Source organism: Pleurodeles waltl, chromosome 3_2 (assembly GCF_031143425.1).
Source record: "Pleurodeles waltl isolate 20211129_DDA chromosome 3_2, aPleWal1.hap1.20221129, whole genome shotgun sequence".
Lineage (NCBI taxonomy): Eukaryota > Metazoa > Chordata > Amphibia > Caudata > Salamandridae > Pleurodeles > Pleurodeles waltl.
In genome coordinates, this window is record NC_090441.1 from 188,209,540 (window position 1) to 188,235,174 (window position 25,635).

At 51.3% G+C, this 25,635-nt stretch overlaps 1 protein-coding gene across 6 annotated transcripts in view; it reads right to left on the bottom strand.

The window, feature by feature from the left end:
• Nucleotides 1–17,735, bottom strand: part of PRKAG3 (protein kinase AMP-activated non-catalytic subunit gamma 3) — a 313,220-nt gene extending 295,485 nt beyond the window's left edge. For 5 of the 6 annotated variants that reach the window (XR_011202032.1, XR_011202031.1, XR_011202030.1 and 2 more), the window contains exon 1: nt 17,334–17,664. Coding sequence is in view for 1 of the 6 variants with exons in the window: in XM_069227140.1 (XP_069083241.1) it covers nt 17,334–17,375 (42 nt within the window). In the remaining 5 variants the exon portion in view is untranslated. The other variant, XR_011202029.1, reaches the window with a different exon arrangement.
• Nucleotides 17,736–25,635: the final 7,900 nt, after the last annotated feature.

The following is a 25,635-nucleotide window of genomic DNA, read 5'->3' on the forward strand; positions in this document are numbered from 1 at the left end:
CTCACCTTCCTGCACAAAAACAATCTTCAATGACAATTTGCTCTTTCTATGTGTGCTGCAATCTGCAGCACACATAGAAAGAGCAAACAATTACAAGAAATGACAAATTTTCTCCTCGTTGCGCCATGCTAACGCCACTCCTAGGGTGGTGTTAGATTTTGGCGCTGCCACAGATATCCGATTTCTGGGCAGCATCAAAATAAAATGGGTACTGCTGTGGCACGCCCACAGCAACACCCTATGCACGCCCCTTCTGCGCAAAGTGCTACGTGTGAAGGGGCCATATATAGAAAGCAGCGTTAAGAGTGGCTTAACGCCACCTTGAAAACACAGCGCAGGACACAGCACCACCAGAGTTTCACAAAAAGAGACGCTCCGTGGCGCTAGGGGCTTTCTAAATTTGCCCCTCAGTCTCTGTGGCTAAAGTAAAGGTACACAGATGAAATCACAGAATAACACGAAGGCTCAGTGGCATATTTATAAGCCCCTAACACCACCTTGCGCCACATTAATGTCATTAATTTTTATGTTAATGTGTGCCAACGAGGCCAAAATCCCCACGTCGTATCTACGGAGTGGCGCAATGCGTGCATTGCGCCACTCTATAACCCTTTTGCTACATTATACCTGCGCCAGGCATAATGTATGCAAAGGGGGTGTTCCCCCGTTAGGGAAGCCAGAACAATGGCACAAGGAAATCTATGAGATTTCCCTGCGCCATTTTTTACTGCACTTGGACTTCCATTCTTTAGAATGGGGCTCTATGTACTCTACAGGAGTTGCGCCAATATTTTGGGTGCTAAGGGGCGCAGGAAAAGTGGCACTGCACTCGGTGCAGCGCCACTTTCCATAAATCTGCCCCTCGGTGCTTAGAAAAAATATTGCAGAGTCCAGGAAAGTAAAGAGTTGATTAATGTAAATATCAGTTCTTAATTTGTGCTTATTGTTTCCGGTGAGCACCGGCACTGGCACTTATTTTTGAGGGCTGGCACTTATTTCTCTGTCTCAAACATTTACTGCAAGCAAAAGACACATATGGGAAAGACGGAGGAAGAGAAAAACGAAAAAGCGTCACAAAGGGAGAAAGCAGAAAGCTGCAAGAGTGAGCTGAAGGGGCAGGGAGGGGCTGTAAGTGGATTGAAGAGGTCCTAATTGGCTGCAGGATTACGCTTCCTCAGTATTCAGTGCATTTAAATGAAGAAACTGTGTGTTTAAGAGGAGGGCCTGGGGCACTGGCATGTTTTTATTTACAAATTAGGCACTGGTAAACATGAACCATCAAAACATGTCAGCGTAATAGCACAGTATCAAATTGAGTTTGAAGCATAAGGAACTTCTCAGCCTTGCCAAGTACCACGCATCAGGGGTAAGTTAACACATTTTAATACATTCATCATTAATTTTTACCACCTTGACACCACCCAGGGAGGGAGAAACTGGGAATGACTGCGACCATCAAAGGTGTGCATTCACTTTTCTGGGAGGTAGCAGCAGTGGGGGGACGGGGAGGGTTGTATGATCACAAAGAACACTGTGCTATTCCGAGCTCAGCGCTTCTTGATTCACAAGCCCCCATTATTGTAGAGGGGATTTCCAGAAACTGGTAATAAGAGTATTGCCAAAAAGAGAAACTGTTGTCCGCTAGGAGTGCTGTCCCTCTTCTGATGGAATATGAAAGTGATTTTATAGCCGCGAACATCAGGGGAGCAGAAAGGGGTGAACTGCAGGCCCACTGAGGCATGGTAGAAAGTGCGAAGGACTGCAAGGGTCGGGGTGGGGGGGTAGCCGATGGTCCCTCCCCCATCAATGACCAGAGCTACTTTAATCTCAATCCAGGGCGCTCCCAGCCCATATCAGACTGAGAGCATCCATTCTGCACCTTGTCATGGGCCTGGGAGTGGCATCATTAACGGGGAAAACAGGGGCCATATCATTATCACTATTAACGGAAATCTACCCATGTGGGCTGTTCGAGCAGTAGCAGCTCCCCCGACCCCCTCAAGCGCCTTGAGACCCTTATGGGTGAGTAGCGCGCTCTACAAATGCAATGATTGATTGATTGATTGAGTAGGGATAAAACCTTCCAGTGCAGGAAAGGTGATCTTACCTTACTTAGCAAATGGTGAAGATTTGGGCCCATATTTATGGGCTTCTGGCGTAGGGCAGAGCCACTTGTTTTCTCGCTCGCTGCCCTACGCCAATATGGAAGGGCCGGAACGCACTGTATCTATGAGCTATGGTGAATTCCTGTCCTTTCCCCCTGCGCCAGTGCACAATTTGCTGCCTAGCACCAATGCAGGCACCCTTTCACCATGGCGCAAAGGTGTCTGCACTGAATGCAGGATTGTTTTCGTGCAGGAAGGGGCACCTTTCTGTACAAGAACACTCCTGAGAGATGCTTTACTCTTGCAGCACACATGGAAAGAGGGAAAAACGAGGAGAAATAAAAATATTTGTCCTTGTTACCCCTGCTTTTGGGAGGCATAAGGTTTTGGCGCTGCCCCAGAACTACGTCACTTAGTAAATTAGGGCTGCATCAAAATCCCACTGCAACGCCCATGGCACCCCCCCCCCCCGGCACACAGTAAGGCAACACAACGACTTACGCTGCTTTGTCTTACTCCGTATCTATGAGGCCACGAAGAGACACGCAACATTGCTTTGCGTCGCTGATGCGTCAGAAAAAGTGATTCTCCAGAGGCACAAGCCTAGTACATAAGGCCCTTGGTTTGTACCAGTGTGCTGACCCTCTGAGACCTTTATCCCTACATACCACTGGGGGGACCTGGCATATCTCTCCCGCGAACAGCAGGAAGGACATCCGTGAAAGCATCAAGCAGAAATAATTCAGTCTTTTGACAGTTTACTTTACAGCTGCCAAGGTCGGTGTATTTGTGAATCCGTTCAGACAGGCTGTGTATCAGTGGGACATGTTGTTTCCACACACTTTGAGTTCAGACATCCCATCCTTGGAGGTGGCAGCAGTACACACCGCCTATCACACTGCTAGAAATCAGTGTATAGTGTGAAGAGGGCTGGAGACTTGGGTCACCCTGATGCTTACCCCTGTAACCTTCAATTCCTGAGAAGCACTGGAATTTATCATTAAAGCGCCTTGGAGCCTTCATTCAAAGAGCTATTAACCACCTGAGTTTGCTAGGACCCTCCATGTGAGGAGGCAGACCACAGAGGAAATCCCACCTCAGAAAAACTAAAGCTTTGTTCATGTAACCCAAAACTACCATTGACACAATATGCTGGGTGGTGAAAAGTTCCATCGCCTCACTGAGACAAGACATGCTCGCCTCAGTGAGACAATACTCACTGAGAGTATTGCATCAGTGAGACAATAAGAAGACAATACTTGTTTGCCTCAGTGAAATAATACTTGTTTGCCTCACTGAGAGTATACTGAGATAATACTTGTTCACCTCAGTGAGACAATACTGAGACAATACATATTCGTCTCAGTGAGACAATACTTCTTCATCTCAGTAGGACAATAAAGGGACAATACTTTTTTGCCTCACTGAGACTATACTGAGATAATACTTGTTCACCTCAGTGAGAAAATACTGAGACAATTCATATTCAACTCACTGGGACAATACTTGTTCGCCTCACTGAGACTACACTGAGATAATACTTGTTCACCTCAGTGAGAAAATACTGAGATAATTCATATTCGTCTCCCTGAGACAATACTTGTTCGCCTCACTGAGACTACACTGAGATAATACCTGTTTGCCTCAGTGAGTAAGATAATAAGGGGACAATACTTGTTCGCCTCAGTGAGACAATACTTGCTCCCCTCACTGACACTATACTGAGATGATACTTGTTCACCCCAGTGGGACAATACATAAATAATACTTGTTCACCTCAGGAAGACAATACTGAGACAATATATTGTTGCTTCAGTAAAATAATACTGAGATAATACTTGTTCACTTCAGTGACTCAATACTAAGGCAATATGTATTCATCTCAGTGAGACAATACTGAGATAATACTCTTTGCCCTCAGTAAGACAATACTGAGACAATACGTGCAAACCTCAGGGTGACAATATTGGGATAATACATGTTTGCCTCAGTGAGACAATACTTCTTCGCCTCACTGAGACTAAACTGAGATAATACTTGTTCACCTCAGTGAGACAATACTGAAACAATACAAATTTGTCTCAGTGAGACAATACTGAGGCAATACTTGTTCATCTCAGTTGGACAACACTTGTTCGCCTCACTGAGAGTACACTGAGATAATACCTGTTTGCCTCAGTGAGTGAGACAATAAGAGGACAATACTTGTTCGCCTCAGTGAGACAATACTTGTTCCCCTCAATGAGACTATACTGAGATAATACTTGTTCACCTCAGTGAGACAATACAGAAATAATACTTGTTCACCTCAGGAGACAATACTGAGACAATATGTTGTTGCCTCAGTGTGACAATACTGAGAAAATACTTGTTCACCTGAGTAAGACAATACTGAGTTAATGCTTGTTCACCTCAGTGAGACAATACAGAGATAATACTTGTTCACCTCAGTGAGACAGTAAGGAGATAATACTTGTGCAACTCAGTTACACAATAAGGAGATAATACTTGTTCACCTCAGTGAGACAATACTTATTCGCCTCAGTGAGACAACACTAAGATAATACTTGTTCACCTTAGTGAGACAATACTGAGTTAAAACTTGTTCACCTCAGTGAGACAGTAAGGAGATAATACTTGCGCAACTCAGTTACACAATAAGGAGATAATAGTTGTTCACCTCAGTGAGACAATACTTGTTCACCTCAGTGAGCCAATACTGAGATAATACTTGTTCACTTCAGGAAGACAATAAGGAGAAAATACATGTTCACCTCAGTGAGACAATACTTGTTCAACTCACTGAGTCAATACTGAGATAATACTTGCTCACCTCAGTGGGACAGCAAGGAGATAATACTTGTTCACCTCAGTGACACAATACTTGTTCACCTCACTGAGACAATACAGAGATAATAGTGGTTTCCTTCAGTAAGACAATACCTGTTCACTTCAGTGAGATCATACTTGGTTGCCTCAGTGAGACAATACATGTTTGTCTCTTTGAGATAATACTTGTTTGCCGCAGTGAGATAATACGTGTTTGCCTAATGAGATAACACTTGTTTGCTTCAGTGAAAGAATGTCTGTTTGCCTGAGGGAGATAGTATTTGTCTGCTTCAGTGAAATAATACTTATTTGCCTCAGTGAGATAATACTTGATTGCCTCAGTAAAATAATACTTGTTTGTTTCCCTCAGTAAAATAATACTTGTTTGATTCCCTCAGTAAGATACTTCTTGATTGATAAGTTGAGACAATACATGGTTGCCTCCATAAGATAACATTTGTTCGTCTCAGTGACATAATACACATTCACCTGAGTGAGATAATAATTTGTTGTTCCCCTCAGTGTGACAATGCTTCTTTGCCTCAGTGAAATAATGTCTATTTGCTTCTGTGAGAGAATATTTGTTTGTCTCTTTGAGATAATACATGCTTGCCTAAGTGAGACAATATCTGTTTGCCTCAGTGAGATAATACTTGTTCACCTGAGTGAGATAATACTTGTTCACCTCAGTGAAATAATGCTTATTTGCCTCAGCGAGGTAACACTTGTTTGCTTTAGTGAAACAATATTTATTCTCTTTAGTGAGGTAACACTGTTTTGCCTCAGTAACACTTGTTTGCCTCAGTGATATAACACTTGTTTCCCTCAGTGAGGTAACACTTGTTTGCCTCAGTGAGGTAACACTTGTTTGCCTCAGTGAGGTAACACTTGTTTCCCTCAGTGAGGTAACACTTGTTTGCCTCAGTGAGGTAACACTTGTTTGCCTCAGTGAGGTAACACTTGTTTGCTTCTAGTTGTCGGGATGGGATAAACCCATTTTGGTCTCTGTGGACCATGAACCCGGCACAAGTTACAATCATATTTGCCAGCAGCGTTGTTAAATGTTTATAATCTTACAGTTATACTGGTAAAAATATGAGAGGATCACACACCTGAAATAAGGAGCAAAATAATTTAGCAAGTTCTGATTTTATAAGAGGTAAAACATTTTATATAATTCGGCTGGTATATACCATCATCCCTGGCACCCTGGTAGTTTGGAAGGCACTTGCTAGCACCCAAAACTTCATCTTTTATAAAAGAACAGCAATGTTTGTAAACATCTTGTCAAAGATCCAATATATCGCTAAGAACTACTTGATAACACCAAAGGGCAGAGGGAGGCTCTATCACACTGTTTATTAAGCCGGGTCTCTGTCGATCTCTCCTGTCACACTGGGTGCAGAGCCTGGGCGCTCTAGGCTTCATCTGCCACACTGCATGGAGGGGCCGGCCTCAGTGTGCCTCTCCTGTCACACTGGGTACAGAGCCTGGGCGCTCTAGGCTTCATCTGCCACACTGCATGGAGGGGCCGGCCTCAGTGTGCCTCTCCTGTCACACTGGGTGCAGAGCCTGGGCGCTCTAGGCTTCATCTGCCACACTGCCTGGAGGGGCCGGCCTCAGTGTGCCTCTCCTGTCACTCTGGGTGCAGAGCCTCGGCGCTCTCGGCTTCATCTGCCACACTGCATGGAGGGGCCGGCCTCAGTGTGCCTCTCCTGTCACACTGGGTGCAGAGCCTGGGCGCTCTAGGCTTCATCTGCCACACTGCATGGAGGGGCCGGCCTCAGTGTGCCTCTCCTGTCACACTGGGTGCAGAGCCTGGGCGCTCTAGGCTTCATCTGCCACACTGCCTGGAGGGGCCGGCCTCAGTGTGCCTCTCCTCTCACTCTGGGTGCAGAGCCTCGGCTCTCTCGGCTTCATCTGCCACACTGCCTGGAGGGGCCGGCCTCAGTGTGCCTCTCCTGTCACACTGGGTGCAGATCCTGGGCGCTCTCGGCTTCATCTGCCACACTGCATGGAGGGGCCGGCCTCAGTGTGCCTCTCCTCTCACTCTGGGTGCAGAGCCTCGGCTCTCTCGGCTTCATCTGCCACACTGCCTGGAGGGGCCGGCCTCAGTGTGCCTCTCCTGTCACACTGGGTACACAGCCTGGGCGCTCTAGGCTTCATCTGCCACACTGCATGGAGGGGCCGGCCTCAGTGTGCCTCTCCTGTCACACTGGGCGCAGAGCCTGGGTTCTCTCAGCTTCATTTGTCACACTGCATGGAGGGGCCGGCCTCAGTGTGCCTCTCCTGTCACACTGGGCGCAGAGCCTGGGCGCTCTCGGGTTCATCTGCCACACTGCATGGAGGGGCCGGCCTCAGTGTGCCTCTCCTGTCACACTGGGTGCAGAGCCTGGGCGCTCTCGGGTTCATCTGCCACACTGCATGGAGGGGCCGGCGTCAGTGTGCCTCTCCTCTCACTCTGGGTGCAGAGCCTCGGCTCTCTCGGCTTCATCTGCCACACTGCATGGAGGGGCCGGCCTCAGTGTGCCTCTCCTGTCACTCTGGGCGCAGAGCCTGGGCTCTCTCAGCTTCATTTGTCACACTGCATGGAGGGGCCGGCCTCAGTGTGCCTCTCCTCTCACTTTGGGTGCAGAGCCTCGGCTCTCTCGGCTTCATCTGCCACACTGCCTGGAGGGGCCGGCCTCAGTGTGCCTCTCCTGTCACACTGGGTACAGAGCCTGGGCGCTCTAGGCTTCATCTGCCACACTGCATGGAGGGGCCGGCCTCAGTGTGCCTCTCCTGTCACACTGGGTGCAGAGCCTGGGCGCTCTCGGGTTCATCTGCCACACTGCATGGAGGGGCCGGCGTCAGTGTGCCTCTCCTCTCACTCTGGGTGCAGAGCCTCGGCTCTCTCGGCTTCATCTGCCACACTGCATGGAGGGGCCGGCCTCAGTGTGCCTCTCCTGTCACACTGGGGGCAGAGCCTGGGCGCTCTCGGCTTCATCTGCCACACTGCATGGAGGGGCCGGCCTCAGTGTGCCTCTCCTGTCACACTGGGCGCAGAGCCTGGGCTCTCTCAGCTTCATTTGTCACACTGCATGGAGGGGCCGGCCTCAGTGTGCCTCTCCTCTCACTTTGGGTGCAGAGCCTCGGCTCTCTCGGCTTCATCTGCCACACTGCCTGGAGGGGCCGGCCTCAGTGTGCCTCTCCTGTCACACTGGGTACAGAGCCTGGGCGCTCTAGGCTTCATCTGCCACACTGCATGGAGGGGCCGGCCTCAGTGTGCCTCTCCTGTCACACTGGGTGCAGAGCCTGGGCGCTCTCGGCTTCATCTGCCACACTGAATGGAGGGGCCGGCCTCAGTGTGCCTCTCCTGTCACACTGGGTGCAGAGCCTGGGCGCTCTCGGCTTCATCTGCCACACTGCATGGAGGGGCCGGCGTCAGTGTGCCTCTCCTGTCACATCCTATAAAGACCCTGGGCGCTCTCGGCTCCATCTGTCACACTGCATGGAGGGGCCGGCCTCAGTGTGCCTCTCCTGTCACTCTGGGTGCAGAGCCTGGGCTCTCTCAGCTTCATTTGTCACACTGCATGGAGGGGCCGGCCTCAGTGTGCCTCTCCTGTCACACTGAGTGCAGAGCCTGGGCGCTCTCGGCTTCGTCTGTCACACTGCATGGAGGGGCCGGCCTCAGTGTGCCTCTCCTGTCACACTGGGCGCAGAGCCTGGGCTCTCTCAGCTTCATTTGTCACACTGCATGGAGGGGCCGGCCTCAGTGTGCCTCTCCTCTCACTTTGGGTGCAGAGCCTCGGCTCTCTCGGCTTCGTCTGTCACACTGCATGGAGGGGCCGGCCTCAGTGTGCCTCTCCTGTCACACTGGGGGCAGAGCCTGGGCGCTCTCGGCTTCATCTGCCACACTGCATGGAGGGGCCGGCCTCAGTGTGCCTCTCCTGTCACACTGGGCGCAGAGCCTGGGCGCTCTCGGCTTCCTCTGCCACACTGAATGGAGGGGCCGGCCTCAGTGTGCCTCTCCTGTCACACTGGGCGCAGAGCCTGGGCTCTCTCGGCTTCATCTGCCACACTGCATGGAGGGGCCGGCCTCAGTGTGCCTCTCCTGTCACACTGGGCGCAGAGCCTGGGCTCTCTCGGCTTCATCTGCCACACTGCCTGGTGGGGCCGGCCTCAGTGTGCCTCTCCTGTCACACTGGGCGCAGAGCCTGGGCTCTCTCGGCTTCATCTGTCACACTGCATGGAGGGGCCGGCCTCAGTGTGCCTCTCCTGTCACACTGGGCGCAGAGCCTGGGCTCTCTCGGCTTCATCTGCCACACTGCATGGAGGGGCCGGCGTCAGTGTGCCTCTCCTGTCACTCTGGGTGCAGAGCCTGGGCTCTCTCGGCTTCATCTGCCACACTGCCTGGTGGGGCCGGCCTCAGTGTGCCTCTCCTGTCACTCTGGGTGCAGAGCCTGGGCGCTCTCGGCTTCGTCTGTCACACTGCATGGAGGGGCCGGCCTCAGTGTGCCTCTCCTGTCACACTGGGGGCAGAGCCTGGGCGCTCTCGGCTTCGTCTGTCACACTGCATGGAGGGGCCGGCCTCAGTGTGCCTCTCCTGTCACACTGGGCGCAGAGCCTGGGCGCTCTCGGCTTCATCTGCCACACTGCATGGAGGGGCCGGCCTCAGTGTGCCTCTCCTCTCACTCTGGGTGCAGAGCCTCGGCGCTCTCGGCTTCATCTGCCACACTGCATGGAGGGGCCGGCCTCAGTGTGCCTCTCCTGTCACATCCTATAAAGACCCTGGGCGCTCTCGGCTTCATCTGTCACACTGCATGGAGGGGCCGGCCTCAGTGTGCCTCTCCTGTCACATCCTATAAAGACCCTGGGCTCTCTCGGCTTCGTCTGTCACACTGCATGATTGGGCCGCCAGAGCTTCTCTCTCCTTTCACAGTAGGTGCAGAGCCTCGTCTCTGGCCCTCTTTCGCATCACCATAGATGCACAGCGCTGCTTCTTCCGTCACAAGGCATAGCCTGACTTCCCGACATCTCTCCTATCACACGAGGCGCCCAGTCTGGCCTCTTCGAGTTTCTCCTCTCATAATGGAAGCGCACCCTGCCTCCTCAGGACCTCACCTGTGACATTAGGTGCAGAACCTGGCCTCTCCAGGTATCTCCTGCCACACTGCAGCACCTGGACTCTTTGGACTGCTCTGTGGTAATGCACACCCAGCTTGGTCTATCTGGTCTCTCCACACTGGCTGCACAGCCTGGCCTCTCTGGACATTGTCTCTCACACTGGCTGCACAGCCTGGCCTCTCTGGACATTGTCTCTCACACTGGCTGCACAGCCTGGCCTCTCTGGACATTGTCTCTCACACTGGCTGCACAGCCTGGCCTCTCAGGACATTGTCTCTCACACTGGCTGCACAGCCTGGCCTCTCTGGACATTGTCTCTCACACTGGCTGCACAGCCAGGCCTCTCTGGACATTGTCTCTCACACTGGCTGCACAGCCTGGCCTCTCTGGACATTGTCTCTCACACTGGCTGCACAGCCTGGCCTCTCTGGACATTGTCTCTCACACTCGCTGCACAGCCTGGCCTCTCTGGACATTGTCTCTCACACTGGCTGCACAGCCTGGCCTCTCTGGACATTGTCTCTCACACTCGCTGCACAGCCTGGCCTCTCTGGACATTGTCTCTCACACTGGCTGCACAGCCTGGCCTCTCTGGACATTGTCTCTCACACTGGCTGCACAGCCTGGCCTCTCTGGACATTGTCTCTCACACTCGCTGCACAGCCTGGCCTCTCTGGACATTGTCTCTCACACTGGCTGTACAGCCAGGCCTCTCTGGACATTGTCTCTCACACTGTCTCTCACACTGGCTGCACAGCCTGGCCTCTCTGGACATTGTCTCTCACACTGTCTCTCACACTGGCTGCACAGCCTGGCCTCTCTGGACATTGTCTCTCACACTGTCTCTCACACTGGCTGCACAGCCTGGCCTCTCTGGACATTGTCTCTCACACTGTCTCTCACACTGGCTGCACAGCCTGGCCTCTCCGGACATTGTCTCTCACACTGGCTGCACAGCCTGGCCTCTACGAGTTTCTCCTCTCACAATGGAAGCGCACCCTGCCTCCTCAGGACCTCACCTGTGACATTAGGTGCAGAACCTGGCCTCTCCAGGTATCTCCTGCCACACTGTTTGCAGCACCTGGCCACTTTGGCCTGCTTCCGTGGTAATGGACACCTAGCTTGGTCTATCTGGTCTCTCACACTGGCTGCACAGCCTGGCCTCTCTGGACATTGTCTCTCACACTGGCTGCACAGCCTGGCCTCTCTGGACATTGTCTCTCACACTGTCTCTCACACTGTCTCTCACACTGGCTGCACAGCCTGGCCCCTCTGGACATTGTTCTCACACTCGCTGTACAGCCTGGCCTCTCTGGACATTGTCTCTCACACTGGCTGCACAGCCTGGCCTCTCTGGACATTGTCTCTCACACTGGCTGCACAGCCAGGCCTCTCTGGACATCGTCTCTCACACTGGCTGCACAGCCTGGCCTCTCTGGACATTGTCTCTCACACTGTCTCTCACACTGGCTGCACAGCCAGGCCTCTCTGGACATTGTCTCTCACACTGGCTGCACAGCCTGGCCTCTCTGGACATTGTCTCTCACACTGGCTGCACAGCCTGGCCTCTCTGGACATTGTCTCTCACACTGGCTGCACAGCCAGGTCTCTCTGTACATTGTCTCTCACACTGGCTGCACAGCCTGGCCTCTCTGGACATTGTCTCTCACACTGGCTGCACAGCCAGGCCTCTCTGGACATTGTCTCTCACACTCGCTACACAGCCTGGCCTCTCTGGACATTGTCTCTCACACTGGCTGCACAGCCAGGTCTCTCTGTACATTGTCTCTCACACTGGCTGCACAGCCTGGCCTCTCTGGGCATTGTCTCTCACACTGTCTCTCACACTGGCTGCACAGCCTGGCCTCTCTGGACATTGTCTCTCACACTGGCTGCACAGCCTGGCCTCTCTGGACATTGTCTCTCACACTGGCTGCACAGCCTGGCCTCTCTGGACATTGTCTCTCACACTGTCTCTCACACTGGCTGCACAGCCTGGCCTCTCTGGACATTGTCTCTCACACTGGCTGCACAGCCTGGCCTCTCTGGACATTGTCTCTCACACTGGCTGCACAGCCAGGTCTCTCTGTACATTGTCTCTCACACTGGCTGCACAGCCTGGCCTCTCTAGATCTCATCTGTCCCACCGGATGCGCGGCCTTGCCTCTCTGGGTTTCTCCTGTAACACCATATGCAGAGCCTGGCCACACTGTGTTTATCCTAGCAGTGGGTGCAAAACCTGGCCTCTCTGGGCATTGCCTCTCACACTGGGTGCAAAACATGGCCTCTCCATATCATTTTTATCATACTGGGTGCTTAGAGTGACTTATCTGGGTTCTCCTGTCACACTAAGTCACTTTCTTCTTCCTCTGTCACACTAGGTGAGCAGACTGGCCACTCTAGAGCTCCCCATCACATTGGCATCCAGTGGGCCCCTCTGGCTGTCTCCAGTCACATTGACACTGGGGGCACACGAGGTGCATGGCCTAGTGCCTCTGGATCTCACACTGGGCACACAGCCTGGCCCCTCTCTATGTCTCCCTTGTCACACTGGGTGCACAGCCTGGCCCCTCTCTATGTCTCCCTTGTCACACTGGATGCATAGACTGGCCCCTCTCTACATCTCTCGTCAGACTGGGTGCACAGCCTGGCACCTCTATACATCTCTCGTCTCACTGGGTGCACAGCTTGGCCCCTCTTTATGTCTCCCTTGTCACACTGGATGCATAGACTGGCCCCTCTCTATGTCTCTCGTCAGACTGGGTGCACAGCCTGGCCCCTCTGTAAGTCTCTCACTGGGCTAGGTGCAGAAAGGCTCTGCACATTAGAAGCACAGCCAGGCCTCTATGAATCTCTCTTGTCACACCTGGTCCACAGCTTGCCCTCTGAAGATCTCCCTCGTCACAATCTCTGGAGAGAATGGCCTCCCCGGGATTCCACTTCTGTTTGTGTTGAGATGTTTCGATCTCCGGTTTGTCGTCATTGGGCCTGCACCTGGTAAGCATCTGTCCACAATATGTTCACCTGACATTAGTGAGACATTCTGTTGAGGTGCATGTACTTCCGGTTTAGGGCTCTATATTGCATAGCTTAGTCATTATATTTAGCTGCCCTCCCCAGGAAGTGAAAGGTTGGTGCTCTAGTTTCTTTGGCCTTCTCCTGGAAGGGGTGGTGATATAAAAGGCCATGCAGATGATGTTCCTGTAGATTGGATGATGGCATCTCTGCTGCTTTCTAGTTTCTATGATTGCTCTCCGAGTGGCGTTGAGTGTCTGGAACTGCGGTGGGGTTATGCCACATTTACTCAGATGGAACCAACAATTCACTGACTATTTCAGGATGCCCTATCTAGTTTTGATGACACACAGAAGACTTTTGTAGAACTCTAGAAGGTTTGCTCCAATCTTGGTAGCTTTAGGTCATTATGTAGACCAAGACTTCTCTCTTCTCTAATGTGGTATGATTTGCAGTATTATGCAATTAAATAGCTTTTGCAGTAGTTGTAGTTGGCACAGTAATTTTCGTTTTTGTTCAGGTGGAGGAGCTGGAGCCATGTCCTGAAGTGGGTCTGCCGCAGGCCTCGTCCTTGGTATGCTTTCCTGTGGGGAAACGCCCTCAACGCCGACTCTTTAACAACGAAGTCCTGGTTAACGAAAGCGGAACAACGCTTTCTTTAACCACGACTTCGTTGTTTTGTGCCTTAACCACGCATGTCCTGAACAACGAACACGGCTGGTTAAGGCACAAACAAGGGAGTCGGCTGAGGAGGACGACGAGGCGGCGACTCAGGTAAGTGGGGGGGTGGGGGTTTTAGGTTTTGGGGCGGGGGTCAGGGTTCAGGGGATTTAGGTTTTGGGGCGGGGGTGGGGGGTCGGGGTGACGCATGCAGGAACAATGGATGCCTATTACTAAAGCCTTTACCAGGAATGCCTTTACAACGAAATATCGTTGTTAAGGCATTCGTGGTAAAGGCATTAGTGGTAACAACGAGGTCGTTGTTCTGACCTCATTGTTCAGGCACTCGTTGTTCCGGCAGGTGGCGTTCCGACATACAACCCACTGAGCTGATGCTTTGCTAAGGGTAAGTAAGACCAAAGCCTTAGGACTCCACCTACTGGGGGTGACAAAATACTGCAAGGGGCTTTCTGAATGCTCTTAATATGCATTAACCAGCTTTAGCTTTCTTCAGACTCTAGATTGCTGCCGTGTGTACGGGTGAACAGTTACCTGACTGGTGGCCACCTTGTTAGGTTTGCTAAGTTTGGTAACCATATAGTGCAGCGTTCACCCACAGGGGGTAGCTTGGAGTTACAACCAACCAAGTGATCTAAACAACCAACTATAAACCATGTCCAGATAAGGATGTTAGTATACACAAGGAGAAGAAAACTACCAGGTTTTTAAGAATTTCTGAAATTACTCAAGTAATTATGTGATGGCATATCATTAACAATATCCTCAGTAAGTAAAGTTTCCTTGAGAAAACACTGTCACAAATTTGATCAATCGCCATATCTTTATTAGCTATGCATTTTTTGCCACTGATTGGGCGTTTATTTATAGACCAGATGGGGCACCTTTGGCGCACCATTTCACACCACCACTTATGTACACCAGACTACGGGCCTGATTTAGATATTCGTAGACAATTACTCCGTCACAAAGGTGACGGATATCCCAGCTGCTGAAATATAAATCCTATTGTATCCTAAGGGATTTATATTTCAGCAGATGGTATATCTGTCACCGTTGTGACAGAGTAACTCCTCAGCCAAACTCTAAATCAGGCCCTTAGTCATGGAGCCTGTCCTGAAACACTAGTGCACAAACAAAAATGGCTGCTTCTAATGGAACACTTAAGTTAGTGGAAAAATGGCTGCCACACAGATCTGGTCAATATAAAAATTGTAACATTCCTTTCAAAAAATACAAAGACCTTAACTCAAGTTTTATACAGTAAAACAACCAAGAATATTTAAATTACACAGCCCAGAGAGATCCAAAAACCTCCCACTGGCACCACCCCTGTATCAGATGACAAACCAATAGTACAAATAGCAGAAAAGTTTATAAAAGTGGTTAGTACTCCAGAAAATGCCTAATTTCTCAAATGAAATTATGAGCAGGATGTCCAGAATCAATGACCCCTATTGCATAAGTGCAGCACATGTTTCACCTGAGGCCAGCTAGCTATGACTCTTAGGGCCTCATTTAAAGTTCCTGTCCTTCAGGATGACGGTGGTCCTTAGCCTGGCAGATACTGCTCCCTGTCACAGCCGCTCCTCTGAAGACATTACTGCCATGTTTCACACAGCCGCTCAGCAATCTTTTTTGTTGTACAAAAAAACAACTACCAAAACAGGAGTTTACTTTTGAAAAATAAAATACTAATGACACTGGTACCCTGGGACTTTTATCCCAGGGTGTGGGATTATTTTTCTATTTTTTCTGTTTGGGATCACCCGGCTTTCCTTAATGGTCGAGAACAGAACAATTTACATAAGACTGTAAATAGGGCAGATGGTCTGATGTACTTTTACCGATGGTCAAAGTCTGTTGGTCTGTGGATGGAAGGGTTCCACCATCAGGACCAGCAGTGGCACCAGCGGAGAACACATGATGGCCTCCCGACTCTAAATAGAGTAAGCAGGGCTTCAGTTTGGTGGCCACAGTAGAGTACTGTCTTCGTCAAACTCTAAATAAGGCTCTTCATCCGTAAAGGAAAGGAGGAGCAAAGTCTAACTGCAAAAACCAGCCTTCCGCTAGAAGTGGAAAGCATCTTTAATTTTCTCTTGAGTGCTGCATTGGAAAGGCTCCCTCAATTTTTCACTCGCTCTCTGTCCACATGGACCCTGGAACCAACTTGTATTCTGTCAATTCAAGGTCAGCCGGAAGTCAAGAAAGACAAGAACCTCTGTGAAACCATAACAGCCAAAATTTGCTGTACATAACAAGAAACACAGAGAACCTGGACAGCTCAGAGAAACCAACGATTCTCTGAATTTCATGGAAGACGGGTAACTTCTGGAAAAACATCTAAAACAAAGGAACACACAACACCTGCAAAATCTAAGGAAACCAGAATACCTGGCACCCACTGGAAGCTGGAAAAGTTGGGGAAATGCAAGGAGTATAGAAACCTCAGAAAAGATTGAACCCATGGAGATAAGGGACTATGGAAAACCCAAGGTAGATGGAAACCAATGCAATGCAGGGAGTATGCAAACTCCAAAGAACCTGGAAAAACACAAGGAATCCTGTGAACAGAAATATCCCTAGAAGCCCAGGGAAACTGGAAAATCTATGGAATAAAGTTATTTTAGAAACTCCTTTCAAGCCCTTGGACTATTGCATCTGGATGGAGGTCATGCCCTGCTCTGTGGCCTCCTGGATACCACACTGGGCCCTCTTAAGAGCATTCTAGGAAGTGCTTAATTTGTTAAAAAATAAGTGCCAGGGCTCATATCAGGAGGCCACTGCAGCTTGCCCCACACCTTGTCCCTGCCATGCTGCCAATGGGAGTTGCAACACACCTACTCACCATCACCCTCCTACAAGTGTGACAGTTTGGACTATTCCAGGCCCCAAAATTGTAAGATTGGATTTGTGGCAGGTAATAGTCATTTTTAATGCAAATTGAATTCATAATTAATTGTTGTTGTGGTCATCTCTAAATTAGCCAGACAGTGTCACCTTGTAAGCACCGGTGTTGACAATTAAGTGCTGGTGCCGAGTACCTGAAACCACCGGCTCAAATTAAGCACTATGATCCTTCACGCCAGCAAGACGTCTCATTCAGGGCCTGAATAGATTGGACCACATCACCCCCAGGTTCATGAAGCTCCACTGACTCTCCTTGCCGCCACCCTCTGACTTTAAATCCAACTGCATAAAGTACATACCCATCAGAATTCAAAACCTCGAATACCCTCAGTCCGGGACGTTTTAGACAAAGAGCCCGGGAAACATCGGGAACCCAGATGACGTCAAACCCCCGGGGAAGAGAGAAAAGCAGAAAACCTATGACGCCCAAATGACATGCAAACCTGGAAATACCAAGGACCAGGAAAGCCCCGAAACACGAGAAAAACTGCAAACCCCAAGAAGCCCATAAAACCAGGGACCCTAAAACCCACAATGGATTTTTGACTCCAGATGCGCCCAGAAACCGCAAGGGAGGCAGGGAGCACTGTGCATTAGGGGAAAGTGCAAAGTTGAAAAACTCCAAGGAACAAGAAAAGTAAAGGACCCTGGAGACCCCTGGGCCCCCCGAACCCACAGACCCCGCGTTACCTGGGGTTCCGGCTCCCAGGGCTCCTCCCAGGCCGGCTCCATGCTGACCCTCCAGGGATCCGCTCCTGCTCTGGAAGTGGGGGGCTGGCAGTCCCTGGTCCTTCCCCCCGGAATCCGGAGTGCCCTGGAGCCCCCTCTCCTGCCGCGTCCTTACCAGCCCTCCGGGCTGTCTCTCATGCCTCCCTGGCCGCAGGCGTCTCTCCTTGCGCGGATGTCTCTCTCTATCTTCTGCAGGTGGGCTCCCTCACAGTCTGTAATCCTGTCATCCCTCCCTCCCTGCCTACTGACTGCCCCCTATCTCTCTATCCACCCGAGCCCCGTCTCTTCCCCGCGCTCTCACCCTATCCCCGACTCCGTCTCTCCTTCCATAAACCGCTTTTTATCCCTCGGCCCTTCGTCCTCACTTTCTCTCCCCCCCCTTCAGGTCTCTCCCTGTCCCTCCCGCCCGGCCCTCTCCCTCTCTCTGCCTGCTGTCTCGCCTCCCCCTCTCTCTGCATCCGCTGCCTGTGGGACGGGAGTCACCGCCAGAGACGCCCCACTGCAGCCTCAGACATGCACCGACTGTCTACCTGACCTGTCACTGCTGCTGTCTGTCTCACTCGTGCCCCCCTCCTGTTCCTCTGCCTCCTTCTCTCTCCCTGAGGTGACCCCCCCACCCCCAAACACCAGGGCTCAGCTGACTGTCACTGCCAGAGACGCCCCACTGCAGCCTCAGACATGCACCGACTGTCTACCTGACCGGTGACTGCTGCTGTCTGTCTCACTCGTGCCCCCCTCCTGTTCCTCTGCCTCCTTCTCTCTCCCTGAGGTGACCCCCCCACCCCCAAACACCAGGGATCAGCTGACTGTCTCTGCCAGAGACGCCCCACTGCAGCCTCAGACATGCACCGACTGTCTACCTGACCTGTCACTGCTCCTGTCTGTCTCACTCATGCCCCCCTCCTGTTCCTCAGCTGCCTCCTTCTCTCTCCCTGAGGTGACCCCCCCACCCCCAAACACCAGGGCGCCGCTGACTGTCACTGCCAGAGACGCCCCACTGCAGCCTCAGACATGCACCGACTGTCTACCTGACCTGTCACTGCTGCTGTCTGTCTCACTCGTGCCCCCCTCCTGTTCCTCTGCCTCCTTCTCTCTCCCTGAGGTGACCCCCCCACCCCCAAACACCAGGGCGCCGCTGACTGTCACTGCCAGAGACGCCCCACTGCAGCCTCAGACATGCACCGACTGTCTACCTGACCTGTCACTGCTGCTGTCTGTCTCTCATCCCCCCTCCTGCTCTTCAGCTGCCTCCTTCCCGCTGGCTCCCTCTCTTTCTGCCTCTCTCTATGTCACATATCGCCCCCCCCCCCCCCCGACCCCAGGGCTCAGCTGGCTGGCTGTGTGTCACTGTCAGAAACGTCTCACTACAGCTCCTTGCATGCACTTGCTGCCTCCCTACCCACTCCCCGTCCCTTCCCCACACACTCGTCCTGCTCTCGCTGCCCCCCCCCCCCCTCCCAGGAATCAGCTTGAGTGTCACTGCCAGAGATGATTTACTGCAGCTCCAGGTATGCCCGGTGTGTCTCCTGCACTCTCTTCCTCCTGGCTCTGTCTCTCTCTGCTGCACCCCACCCCACCCCCCGTCGGGGATCAGTTTGCTCTTGGATTGGGTGTCACTGCCACAGATGTCTTTCTGCAGCTTCAGACGTGTGGTGTGTCTCCTGCACTCTCTTCCTCCTGGCGCTGTCTCGCCCTGGTTTTTCCTGCCTCTCTCTCTCTCTCTCTCTCTGTCTCCTCTCTCTCTGTCACACCCTCCCTTTCTCCCTGCCTCTCGTCTCTCTCTCTCTCTCTCGATGTCTCTCCCTCTCTCTCTCTCTCTGCTCTCTCTCTCTCACTCACTCTCTAGTTCTCTCTTTCACTCTCTCTCTCTTTCTCTCTCTCTCTCCCTCCCCCTCTCCTTTCTCACTCTCTCTCCCTTTCTTCCTCTCTCTCTCTCCCCCTCTCTCTCACTCTCTTTCTTGCTCTCTGTCTCTCCCTCTCTTTTTCTGCTCTCTCCCTCCCTCCCCTCTCTGTTCTTCTCTGTCTCTCTCCCTCTCCTCTCTCTCTGCCTCTCTCTTTCCCCCTCCCCTCTCTGCTCCTCTCCTCTCTCTCCCCTCTCTCTGTGCCTCTCTCTTTTTCTCTCCCCTCTCTCCGCCCTCCTCCCCCGGGATCAGCCTGCCCTCGGATTGGGTGTCGCTGGCAGGGATGAGTGCCTGCAGCTCTGGGCATGCACCGTCTCCCTGGGCACCGAGGCCCGGGCAGCTCGCTGAGTCACCTCCTGGCAGCTGAGCGGGTTATTTTAACCCCGGGGACAGGAGCGGCCGCCCGGCTCCGCCACTTTCGATTAAAGTTTTGTAAACAGAGAGACTGCTCCGCACAGGAAACAACTCCTCTGACACGCCCACGAACTCACTCCAGAAGGAACTCCTGCACTGATGCCAGCGCTCACCCCGGGGGCGAGGTGCCCTTCCAACCTGCCCTTTGAGGGAGTTTCTCCCCTTCTCCTACCTTCCTACCCGCCCTTAAGAGGGGCCCCTCTTCCTCACATAGGGCTCCCGTCTTCCCCCTCTATGGGGAAGTAATCTTTCACCCACCCCGTGCGTGCGAGTGTCCCCCAAAAATACAAAAGACCCCAGCCTTAACATCATGTTATTCACATTGGTATAGCGCCAACCACCAAGGTTTTAGGGCCAGATGTAGCAAAGTGTTTTTCTCATTCTGTGTCAATGGGAAAATGTGTTCGTACATATGGCCCTTAGACTCGTACCTGTTACTACCAGAAACAGCTGCCCAGTCAAACTGGAAAAGGGGATCAACAAGCGCATAGCCACCACCTCATCCAAAAACAGCTCCTCGATGCCGCTCAATCCGGATTCAGGCCGAACCACAGACTAGAAACAGCCCTTAGGCCGCAACAGACGACATCCGTAAGATATGTAGGGAGGAGACCCCGCACCCCTCGTCCTCCTCGTCTCTTCAAAGCTTGCAATGCCGCTTCTTACCCCATCCACGTCCGACTGCGTGAAGCCGGCCTCCACAGACCCGTCCTCCGCTGGATATGCTCCTTCCTAACAGGCCGAACCCAGTCAGTAACAGTGGTGCCTACTGGTCGCCCACAACCTCCTCTGTGGAGCACATCGAGGTTCATCACTGCCCAGTCCTCTTCAACACCTACATAACCCTGCTCGCCAGCATCATTTTCGCCCACGGAACCAATGTCTTATCCTATGCCGATAACACACAGCTGGTACTCTTCTCTTCGGCCAAAAACCTAACTCTCGGATCAAGTTGACCTGCGTGAGCGAACTCGCAGGCTGGATGAAAACCAGCTTCCTCAAACTGAACAACGCCAAGACAGAAGTCATGATCTTCAGAAAACATGCATCTCTAGTGGGACTCCACATGGTAGCTGGCGGAACTCGGGCCCACATCCAAAAAACCTAACTTTCGGATCTTGTTGACCTGCGTGAGCAAACTTGCAGGCTGGATGAAAACCAACTTCCTCAAACTGAACAACGACAAGACAGAAGTCATGATCTTCAGAAGACATGCGTCTCGCTTGGGACTCCACATGGTAGCTGGCGGAACTCGGACCCACATCCAAAAACCCTAACTCTCAGATCAAGTTGACCTGCATGAGCGAACTCGCAAGCTGGATGAAAACCAACTTCCTCAAACTGAACAACGCCAAGATAGAAGTCATGATCTTCAGAAGACATGCATCTCGCATGGGACTTAACGTGGTGGCTGGCGGAACTCCGACCCACATCCAAAAACCCTAACTCTCGGATCAAGTTGACCTGCGTGAGCGAACTCGCAAGCTGGATGAAAACCAACTGCCTCAAACTAAACAACGCCAAGATAGAAGTCATGATCTTCAGAAGACGTGCGTCTCGAGTGGGACTCCACGTGGTGGATGGCGGAACTCGGACCCACATCCACCCCCACTACCCAAGCTAACAACCTCTGGATAATCAACGGCAGTCAACATTCCATGTAAATGCTGTGTTCACCTTCTGCTTCCACACCATGGAGATACAGAGGAACACCTTATAGGAAAGTACCATCTTGCCTGGCATTTTACCCCCATATTTCACTGTATATATGTTGTTTTAGTTGTATGTGTCACTGGGACCCTGCCAGCCAGGGCCCCAGTGCTCATAAGTGTGCCCTGTATGTGTTCCCTGTGTGATGACTAACTGTCTCACTGAGGCTCTGCTAACCAGAACCTCAGTGGTTATGCTCTCTCTTTACTTTCTAAATTGTCACTAAGAGGCTAGTGACCAATTTCACCAATTCACCTTGGCATCCTGGAACACCCTTATAATTCCCTAGTATATGGTACTGAGGTACCCAGGGTATTGGGGTTCCAGGAGATCCCTATGGGCTGCAGCATTTCTTTTGCCACCCATAGGGAGCTCTGACAATTCTTACACAGGCCTGCCACTGCAGCCTGAGTGAAATAACGTCCACGTTATTTCACAGCCATTTACCACTGCACTTAAGTAACTTAGAAGTCACCTATATGTCTAACCTTCACCTGGTAAAGGTTGGGTGCTACGTTACTTAGTGTGTGGCCACCCTGGCACTGGCCAAGGTGCCCCCACATTGTTCAGGGAAAATTCCCTGGACTTTGTGAGTGCGGGGACACCATTACACGCGTGCACTATACATAGGTCACTACCTATGTATAGCATCACAATGGTAACTCCGAACATGGCCATGTAACATGTCTAAGATCATGGAATTGTCACCCCAATGCCATTCTGGCATTGGGGAGACAATTCCATGATCCCCTGAGTCTCTAGCACAGACCCGGGTACTGCCAAACTACCTTTCCCGGAGTTTCACTGCAGCTGCTGCTGCTGCCAACCCCTCAGTGAGGTTTCTGCCCTCCTGGGGTCCAGCCAGGCTTGTCCCAAGAAGGCAGAACAAAGGACTTCCTCAGAGAGAGGGTGTTACACTCTCTCCCTTTGGAAAAAGGTGTCAGGGCTGGGGAGGAGTAGCCTCCCCCAGCCTCTGGAAATGCTTTGATGGCACAGATGGTGCCCATCTCTGCATAACCAGTCTGCACCAGTTCAGGGATCCCCCAGCCCTGCTCTGGCGCAAAACTGGACAAAGGAAAGGGGAGTGACCACTCCCCTGACCTGCACCTCCCAGGGGAGGTGCCCAGAGCTCCTCCAGTGTGCTCCAGACCTCTGCCATCTTGGAAACAGAGGTGCTGCTTGCACACCAGACTGCTCTGAGTGGCCAGGGCCAGCAGGTGACGTCAGAGACTCCTTCTGATAGGCTCTTACCTGTGTTGCTAGCCTATCCTCCTTCCTAGGTAGCCAAACCTCCTTTTCTGGCTATTTAGGGTCTCTGCTTTGGGGAATTCTTTAGATAACGAATGCAAGAGCTCATCAGAGTTCCTCTGCATCTCTCTCTTCACCTTCTGCCAAGGAATCGACCGCTGACTGCTCAGGACGCCTGCAAAACCGCAACAAAGTAGCAAAGACGACTACTGCAACCTTGTATCGCTGATCCTGCCGCCTTCTCGACTGTTTTACTAGTGGTGCATGCTGTGGGGGTAGTCTGCCTCCTCTCTGCACTAGAAGCTCCGAAGAAATCTCCCGTGGGTCGACGGAATCTTCCCCCTGCAACCGCAGGCACCAAAAGAACTGCATCACCGGTCCTCTGGGTCCCCTCTCAGCACGACGAGCGTGGTCCCTGGAACTCAGCAACTCTGTCCAAGTGACTCCCACAGTCCAGTGACTCTTCAGTCCAAGTTTGGTGGAGGTAAGTCCTTGCCTCACCACGCTAGACTGCATTGCTGGGTACCGCGTGATTTGCAGCTGCTCCGGCTCCTGTGCACTCTTCCAGGATTTCCTTTGTGCACAGCTAAGCCTGGGTCCCTGACACTCTAACCTGCAGTGCACAACCTCCTGAGTTGTCCTCCGGCATCGTGGGATCTCCTTTCGTGACTTCGGGGGAGCTCCAGTTCACTCTTCTTCGTAGTGCCTGTTCCGGCACTTCTGCGGGTGCTGCCTGCTTCTGTGAGGGCTCCATGTCTTGCTGGGCGCCCCCTCTGTCTCCTCACGCAAGTGGCAACATCCTGGTCCCTCGTGGGCCACAGCAGCATCCAAAAACCCTAACCGCAACCCTTGCAGCTAGCAAGACTTGCTTGCGGTCTTTCTGTGTGGGAACACCTCTGCAAGCTTCTTCACGACGTGGGACATCCATCCTCCAAAGGGAAAGTTCCTAGTCCTCTTCGTTCTTGCAGAATCTACACCTTCTACCATCCAGTGGCAGCTTCTTTGCACCCTCAGCTGGCATTTCCTGGGCATCTGCCCAATCTCGACTTTGTCGCAACTCTTGGACTTGGTCCCCTTGTTCCACAGGTACTCTCGTCCAGAAATCCACTTTGGTTGGATTGCTGGTGTTGGTCTTCCTTGCAGAATTCCCCTATCACGACTTCTGTGCTCTCTGGGGAATATAGGTGCACTTTACACCTACTTTTCAGGGTCTTGGGGTGGGCTATTTTTCTAACCCTCACTGTTTTCTTACAGTCCCAGCGACCCTCTACAAGCTCACATAGGTTTGGGGTCCATTCGTGGTTCGCATTCCACTTCTAGAGTATATGGTTTGTGTTGCCCCTGTACCTATGTGCTCCTATTGCAATCTACTGTAACTGTACATTGCTTGCATTACTTCCTTTTGCTATTACTGCATATTTGTGGTATTGTGTACATATATCTTGTGTATATTTGGCATCCTCATACTGAGGGTACTCAATGAGATACTTTTGGCATATTGTCATAAAAATAAAGTACCTTTATTTTTAGTATATCTGTGTATTGTGTTTTCTTATGATATTGTGCATATGACACCAGTGGTACAGTAGGAGCTTTGCATGTCTCCTAGTTCAGCCTAAGCTGCTCTCCATAGCTACCTTCTATCAGCCTAAGCTGCTAGAAACACCTCTTCTACACTAATAAGGGATAACTGGACCTGGTACAGAGTGTAAGTACCCCTTGGTACCCACTACAAGCCAGGCCAGCCTCCTACATTGGTGGCAGCGGTTGGATAAGTACTTGTAACTACTTACCACTTTGTCATTTTGTACTTTTCATAAGAGAAAAATATACAAAACAAGTTCAGTGTATGTACACCTAACCAAAAAGTTTTGCTTTTCTTCTCTTACTCTATTGCTAAGTGCTGAAAAGTACCTCTAAACTTTCAAAAAGTTTCTAAAAAGTTGAAAAAGTTTTTTTTCTGTTTCCTTAAAAAGTTCTGAAACTTTTTCTTTCTTTTTCTGTCCCTTAAACCCTTTCCTATCATGTCTGGTACAGGTCCTACTCTTGATCTGGCCAGCACAGATAATGATCTCCTTAGCTGGAAAGGTTTGAGGAGTCTCTGCATTGAACGAGGTTTAGGGGTAGGGAAGAATCCCTCTAGAGAATTGATGAATAACATGCTCATTGAGAATGATAAGGCCTTAGCTGGCACATCTGTTGAGAAGTTAGGAGATGGTTCACATTCTGACTCTGGGGCACCCCCAATAAGAATGTTAGATGGTATCCTTCCCAACCTGCCCCTTAGCAGACCTCCTAGCATAACTGGTACTAATGTGAGCTCTCATCACAGTAGGGATGACATTCCTTTAGGCCAGGTTGTTAGGGTGCCAACTGTTAGGGACAGGTCTCCTTCTGTTCATTCACATCATTCTTCTGTGTCAAAGCATGCCCAACCCACCCACCCTGATGACAGAATGTTAGAAAGGGAGCTCAGTAGATTGAGAGTGGAAGAGTCCAGGCTGAAGCTTAAACAGCAACAGCTTGCCCTAGACAGGGAATCTTTAGACTTAGAAAAAGAAAGACAGAAGTTGGGGTTTGGACCCCATGGTGGCAGCAGCAGTATTACAGATAGTAATCCTGTAAAAGAGCATGATTCTAGGAATCTGCATAAGATAGTTCCCCCTTACAAAGAGAGGGATGACATTAACAAGTGGTTTGCTGCACTTGAGAGGGCCTGTGTTGTACAGGGGGCCCCTCAAAGGCAGTGGGCTGCTATCCTATGGCTATCTTTCAGTGGAAAGGGTAGGGATAGGCTCCTTACTGTGAAGGAAAGTGATACCAATAATTTTACAGTTTTGAAGAATGCACTCTTGGATGGATTTGGCTTAACCACTGAACAATACAGGATTAAGTTCAGAGAAACCAGAAAAGAGTCCTCACAAGACTGGGTAGACTTTGTTGACTATTCAGTGAAGGCCTTGGAGGGGTGGTTACATGGCAGTAAAGTT